The sequence below is a fragment of the Scylla paramamosain genome, chromosome 2 (genome assembly GCF_035594125.1).
Source record: "Scylla paramamosain isolate STU-SP2022 chromosome 2, ASM3559412v1, whole genome shotgun sequence".
NCBI classification, from domain to species: Eukaryota; Metazoa; Arthropoda; class Malacostraca; order Decapoda; family Portunidae; genus Scylla; species Scylla paramamosain.
Genome location: NC_087152.1, coordinates 6,685,001 through 6,692,768, shown reverse-complemented (window position 1 = coordinate 6,692,768; position 7,768 = coordinate 6,685,001). Strand labels below are relative to the sequence as shown.

General features: G+C 48.0%; 1 protein-coding gene across 1 annotated transcript in view; it reads right to left on the bottom strand.

The window, feature by feature from the left end:
• Positions 1–522: 522 nt before the first annotated feature.
• LOC135109320 (transcription factor Sox-10-like) overlaps positions 523–7,768 on the bottom strand; it is a 23,053-nt gene continuing 15,807 nt past the window's right edge. The window contains 2 exon segments of the mRNA XM_064020665.1: positions 523–3,045; positions 3,806–3,988. Coding sequence (XP_063876735.1) covers positions 2,313–3,045; positions 3,806–3,988 — 916 coding nt within the window. The 3' untranslated portion in view covers positions 523–2,312.

Genomic DNA, 7,768 nt, shown 5'->3' with positions numbered 1-7,768 from the left:
TTTATTTATTTGTTGAGTCCTTTTTTTTGTAGTCTTGTTGTTGTTTAGAGTTGGCGCAGAATGCATCGTAACTTTTTTTTTCCTATTTGTTTTTAGTGTATTTTTTTTATTTATTAATTTGTTATTTTTTTTTTATGAATAATTCTGCTGCGTTAATTTTGGCTCCTTTTTTCATTTTTTTGGATCCATTTTTATTTTCTCTCTCTCTTTTTTTTTTTTTTTTCTTCAAGCGTTTCTCCTCTGCTCGTCCTTTACCACCACCACCACCACTATAGCTCCTCCTCTCCCTCCTCCTCCTCCCCCCCGCACGCCTCTCCATCACCCTTCTTCCTCCCTCTCTCCCTCTCACTCCACTCCATCATCCTCTTGAATCCGTCGTTCCCTGCTTGTGGTGCCTCCTCTTGAACCTCATGTAATGCCCTCGGTACACTCTCTCTCTCTCTCTCTCTCTCTCTCTCTCTCTCTCTCTCTCTCTCTCTCTCTCTCTCTCTCTCTCCCTTTCTGGTAAATAATATAAAATCATGTTCTTCAGTTTATATTTGCCCTTGAGATTAGCTCAATAATTATTATTCATCACTTATTTTTTGTTTTGTTATTGTTTTTTGGCTCGTGTGTGTGTGTTTGTGTGTGTGTGTGTGTGTGTGTGTGTGTGTGTGTGTGTGTGTGTGCTGTTGAGTGTTTCACCTTACATACATTACAAGTTTGTGGAGTGACGTAGGTACAGGGTGTTGAACTGGAAACACTGTTAACAAACACTTGGAACCCATGGTTTGCGGTTCACAGCTTGGTGACAACTTTGCGTTCCGTCCCTCACTGGTCTCGGCTGCTCCTCGCGACCACTCGGGACTCGCTCACTTTGCACGGAAGTCTCACTCACTTTGCCGCGCTAACTACGCCACTTGTTCTTGCGTCACCGGTGAACACTTCAGGCCCAGAGCTGCTCAAGACTCGAGAAGCAATATGCCGCCCACCGACGCCAGCAACTCGAGCCATGAAAGACTACGTACGTACGTGCGCCGCGCAGGGCTGATGCTGCCGTGCTGAGAATTTGTTTTGAACTTTTGAACTGAACATATACTGATGAAGTAGAAATATGATAAACTTACAAACTAGATATAAACTTGAAATTAAGTACAAACAAAAATATCAAGGAAAACTTAAATAAATACATAATTATAGATAAATGTTAGGGGATGGGCGGGGGGGGTAGAGCCACCGCCTCGCTGGTCCAGTCCTCGGCAGCGCCGTGGGTACAGGTGGGGCACAGCAGGGACGGGTGCGCTCAGCTGCCTCTGAAGGACTTGACTCACTACCAACACACTTCTTAACCGTAAACTTCAGTTACATAACAGAACAAAACTCAGCCATGTTGCTGAGAGGGAGCATTGTGTTCATACTAGTATATACAAAACACGACTGCACCAAACTGCTTCTCCATCAGCAGCCTGACCAAGTCGGGGCTTTGGTGTGTCTCAAGCCCGTCACACCCGGCGCGCGCTGACTCGCCGTGACGCAAGCCTTCGCTGTCTAACAACCAGCGCTTCACATGACCGACTTGGGCACAGACGACGACTTCGATAATACTGCATCGGAGGGGAGGAAGTGACTGACAGGGAAGGGAATCGGGGAGAAATATCACGTGTGTAATAACTATTTTACAATGACTTTTCTACAAAATGTTTCATGAACATTGTTGTTCATTTGCGATAAATCTTAACATGTACATAACGATCATGCACGAAATGTCTTATCTATGAAATGTCTTACGCAAGATATATTTCATTATAAAACAACATCCATACGATATGTTGTAAGTGATACACTGCGGAATGAGTGAGCGGCGCATCGAAAATGATATGCGGTTCTGGCCTTCCCCGGCAGGGAGGCTGCGAGGCCAGGCGCGGCGCCGCTCGCCCAGTGCGTGCCGCCCACACTCGGAGCACCACGGCAGGCCTCAGTTCGAAGAAAAGTGACTGACACAGTAATTTACTCGAAGATCATAACACCACACAAGAACACCACTGGCCGCTGCCAACACGGCCACGAGGCGCCGCCACCTCAGCACCAAGCAGCCGCTGCTGCCTCCACACGCCTGTATCACCTGCTGGCCTTCCACTGCTGGGGCGGCGGCACAGACCTGCTAGCCTACCCTTGAGAAACCTGGCATGGCTCACTCAGTATATCTGGTGTTGAGCTGTGAGCTGTTGAGGCACTTGCGGGGGTTTGTGGGAGACCTGTTATGCGTCTATGAGGCTTCCCGTCCACCGCGGGACAGGAAAGTACTTGACGCCGACTGCGGTGTAGAGGAGTACTCAGTGCCACATTGTGGCGTAAGGGTAGGAGGAGTACTGGAAGGCGTAGGGCTGGGAAGAGTAGCACAGGTTCTGGTGCAGGAATGGGGTCACGTTGGCCTTGTGCATGGGCAGGGACGGCAGCGGCTCCTCCTTCAGGGGGCGAGGCGGCTGCAGCTCAACAAACTCCCCTGAGGGTGACCCTGGTGAGCCCCCGGGGGAAACGCCGCCTCCTCCAGAGGTTACACTTGTGCCCAGCTCAGAAGGCAAGTCTGGGGAGCCGTGGTTGGCCGGCTGCGGTGAGGCGCCGCCAGGGTAGTAAGGGGAGCCCGGGCCGCCATACACTGGAGCTGGCGGCAACAGGCGAGAACCGATGGGCGGCAGCGTGGTGAGGGAGGTGGGGGCGACAGTGCAGGGGCTGCTGCCGCCTGTGGTTGTCATGGAATTCATAGTGTTCATGGTGGTTACGGTATTCATGGTGGCCATGGTGGTGGCCATGGTAGTTATTGCATGGAGACTACCGTGGGCTGGCGTGGTGCCGTAGGGTGTAGGCGGCCCCTGGTCGGGAAGAAGGTACTTGTTCATCTCAGCACGGTCGATACTTTCTAGTGAGTCCGCTAGACAGTCCGACACGAAGGCTGTGTCTGGCACGGGGCCTTCGTGATGCCCTCGCCCGGCCACGGGGGCCTCCGACGGCGAGTGTGGAGGGGACAGGGGATGCAGCCCCACGCCGTAGGTGCCGGCCTTGGACGGGCTGTTGTGGAGAGAAAAGTATTAGCATCAATCCTGGCGTATTGCACCGCTACCTCCATCACTAACAATTACAGCAGCAACAACAACAACAACAACAACAACAACAACAACAACAATCACTGTCACCACTACGATCACACACCACCACCACACAATCCTTTATCCCACACCCTTATCACCACTCTTATTTCTCCCCATCCTCTCTCCATCAGTCCATACCACCGTCATCCTCCTGCTCCTCCCCTCACCAACCACAACACTGCACCTCATTCCACCACGCACACCTTCCCCTTCCTCACACCTCAACGTTGCTCGCGAGTAAAACTGACTTAGAACTCTGCCAAAACATGAGAGAGTGAGTGTGGATGGAATGGGCGGGAGGGCACGGCGCTGGTCACGGAGGTGCGGGCGGCAGGGGGAAAGTCAGGGCGAGATTATTATGATAATACAAGGCAAATAAACAGACACGTGGTGGAAAATAGATATAACCTTCGCTGACCAGTAGGGGAAGACGGATTGGGGTCGCTAGTTGAGGAGAAGGAGAAGGAGGAGGAGGAGGTGTGAGGGGAGTCATGGATGGGGAGGGGGATTCGGGGATGTGGTGGTGCGGTGATGTATAGTCGTCGAGGGGCGGTTGGCTGGGGCTAAGGATTGCAGGCTAGGAGAGGGTGAGGAAGTGGTGGTGGCTGATGTGTGTAGTCGTATAAGGTCATTTTGAAGGCCTAACACACACACACACACACACACACACACACACACACCTGACAAAGTGGTGGGAGGGAGGGAGGTCCTGCAGGTTGACGGGGTTCGGCTTGCCCACGGTCTTCACATTCTCCTTCCTGCGCCGCGGCTGGTACTTGTAGTCCGGGTACTCCTGCTTGTGCTTGCGGCGCAGGTGGTCAGCCCGCTCCATGAAGGGACGCTTCTGCTCCTCCGTCATGCCCCTGGTGGAGAAAAAAAAGTCAGGTTAATGAAATGCGTATGGAGGATTAGGGTAGAGCTACTGATCGGGAGATGAAAAGGAGGAAAAAAAGATTATTGAAACTATGATTATTGAAACTATGAATTCAGACAGTAAAGTTTGTTAGAGTAAAGAAACGAGTTACAGGTGATTATGAACGGTGGGAAGATGAAAAATTTAAGGTTTTACAGCAGAGTTTCTTAACCTTTTCCGACTCCACAGTATAGCCAGAGATGCAGTCCAGCCTTCCCCCCACCTTCCCCCCATAACTCTGGCTTACATGTGGTTGCAGACATAACTATTGCTGCGCTACTTTGAGGAAAATGTAAAGTGAAATGAAGTGAAGTACTGCTTGATAAGTTTGTATCCCTCGTAAGAAACACCGACACTTCACTGCCATACACGCAGCATTACCCGGCCCTTCGTAAAGTAGATTTGAGCACTCCATATTAAGAAACAATACTTTTTTCTTTCTTTTTTTTTTTAGGTTGAGGTTCAAAGCTTTCTATTCATTGGTTCAAGTGGGTATTGCTAGACGTTCAGATCCCAACACGTGCTTCCAAAACAGCTTTAGTGACTCGGTACAGTATCCGTGCATGCTTCACTACGATAAAGCTTTGCGAATCACCACGAAGCCATTTTGATGATCTTACGTGAGTTGAATGTGCTGTGTGTGTGTGTGTGTGTGTGTGTGTGTGTGTTGAAGACTGCTGTGTTATGTGTGCATGTGTGTAGGTGAAGGAACTCTCATACTGGAGACACTCGCAGTTGGCACTTTTACCACCACCACCACCACCACCACCACCACCACCACAGCCGCCCCTCTGACCTTCAAGATTACTGTTTTCTTTCAGGACCAGAGTTGTGTCACCTAGCACTGCCGCCACCACCATTACCACCACCAACACCACCACCATCACCTCCGCATCCCCATCACCTCAACAACCAGTCACCTTCCTCCAGTGCAACAAACACCACCATCACCACCACCACCACCACCAGTAGAAAAAATAAACATTACTATCACCTTCACCACAACAAATATTACTACCACCACCACATCGATAGACACCCCCCCCTTCACTGTAATTCCAAGCAGCATCACTAAACCACCATCACCACCACTACCACCATCCCCGTCTTTCCCACGCTTCCACACATTCCCCCTGCCGTTGCCCCACCCTTCCCCTTCCCTTCCCTTCCCCATCACACACACACACACACACACACACACACACACACACACACACCGCCTCCTCTCTCTCTCTCTCTCTCTCTCTCTCTCTCTCTCTCTCTCTCTCTCTCTCTCTCCACACATCATCCTAACGCTCCTACATCTCCACTTAATTAACTCCACTTTCACCACAACATCCTCCTCCTCCTCCTCCTCCTCCTCCTCCTCCTCCTACCCTACATTCTTATCAGCCTGAGGATTTCCAAGAATAGATTACAGATAACAGAGAAGAAAGTGAGAGAGAGAGAGAGAGAGAGAGAGAGAGAGAGAGAGAGAGAGAGAGAGAGAGAGAGAGAGAGAGAGAGAGAGAGAGAGATCCAGGTATATGGCATTTTATCCCCCACAGATTTCCGATGTAATTTCTCCTTTTTAGTTCTTCTCTTTTATTCATCTTTTTATCTTCCTTTCTCTCATGCACTCCTTTCTCCTCCTCTTCGTTTCTCTCATGCACTCCTTTCTCCTCCTCTTCGCTGTCTTCCCCTTTCTCTGCTGCTTCCCATCATCATCATCTCTGCTGCCTTACCTCACCTCTTCACGTATTCATAATTGGGCAGCATCTCTCTCTCTCTCTCTCTCTCTCTCTCTCTCTCTCTCTCTCTCTCTCTCTCTCTCTCTCTCTCTCTCTCTCTCTCTCTCTCTCTCTCTCTCATATCTCACGCTCAACACCATCTTCTCCTACCCCCTCCATCCTCCTCCTCCTCCTCCTCCTTCTCCAAACAAAGAAGAATTCCACCCATCGCATTCTTAGCAAAAAGAAAAAAAAAAGAAAAAAAAAAGCGTCTGTGCGCACCAAAAACAGAGGACAATCGCCACGCGTGCCCTCCCCCGCGGCGCCCCTGACCCCTGGGAGACACAGGGACATGGATACGACACGGCGGGGACACCTGGTAATGAAAGGGTGGGGGAGGAAGGGGAGAGGTGGAGAGGGGATATAAGAAGATGGGGGTTGGATGTATGTGTGTGTGTGTGTGTGTGTGTGTGTGTGTGTGGTTAGGTTAGGTAGTGGTAGTGGTGATGGTGGTGGTGGTTGTGGTGGTGGCGGCAGTGTTAGGTTAAAGACGGGTAGGTTAGGTTAAGTTAGGTTAGGTTAGGGACGGGTAGGTTGGGTCAAGTTAGGTTAGGTTAGGTTAGGTACGTATATAGTACATGTGGTTATTCAAGAGTACGAAATTAATGGGCTGTTTAACCTGTTTCATATATATTTATTTATTTATTTATTTATTTATTTATCTATTTATTTTTTTAGGACAATAAGCGAGATGATAATATGTGAATCTCTTTCTCTCTCTCTCTCTCTCTCTCTCTCTCTCTCTCTCTCTCTCTCTCTCTCTCTCTCTCTCTCTCTCTCTCTCTCTCTCTCTCTCAGCCTATACATCCTTCTGTCTTCTTATCTACTAATCTGTTATCTGCACCTTTCCCCGCGTGATGGGAGAGCAGATCAACAATGACAAAACAGTCAAGAAAAGTTCAAGCCGTCAATCAAAAGCAATAATTAAGAGGAAATATCTTCAACTATCTTATGATATCTGATATATGATACTGAGAGGGATGAGAGAGAGAGAGAGAGAGAGAGAGAGAGAGAGAGAGAGAGAGAGAGAGAGAGAGAGAGAGAGAGAGAGAGAGAGAGAGAAAGAGAGAGAAACTTGGCAGGCTTAATGGAGTCAGGCAACAGATGGATCACTTCTCAACTCAGAATTTTATCTCGAATGAAATTTTCCAGTGTGGTACTTATGATAAGCAAATTTCTCAATGGACAATGCAAAATATCACTATCATATCAGGAGTTTTAGTAGACGAACACTAACCCTGCTATCCTTGTTAACTTAACTCTTTCATTGCTGTCTGGCTCGTCTTCTTTAAGTTACCAACCGCTCTGAGATATTTGTTGCTTTAGAGCTACGTGCAAACATTATTGACTATAAGCTGCAAATCTGTTCTTTTTCATCCCCTTCTTTCTTGAACATAATTATAAAGATTTCATACCTTGTTTTTAGTGTTGTGAACTGTTGCTTATCGTGGTGAAAGGGTTAAGGAGCCCTAGTTGTTCATCAAGTGAGTGGTCAGTGGTGTAGATCTTTGACATTCCAGATCAGGTCAGGTGTCACGAGTTTGCGTCATATTGTACTTTTCATATAACTCGTCAGTGCTTTGTTTGTTCCGTGTGATGCTTTGTAGTCAGACAAGTACGTTATAAAGTAAAGTGAGGTGGAGTAATTTTTTATAGCCAGTAACATAGTATAAGTAAATAAGTTGGCTCCTCAACAGACGGCTCTTTACGTAACTATTAAGTAATGTAACACGGGCAACGTACTTTACCATTCTACTTACAAATACTATAAAAGATTAATCAGTTTCAGCGTGAATTAGTCTATAGAACGTGACGTGACTACTATTACATAACAACAATGAAGCTAAGAATTCCGATCAGACCAACGGAAGCAAGCGTATCAACCGTCTTGTCTTAATTTCCTTGTGTAATCTCTCAGTAATTTTCCACTTCAAGTATTATCAACCATTTATCATCCTATC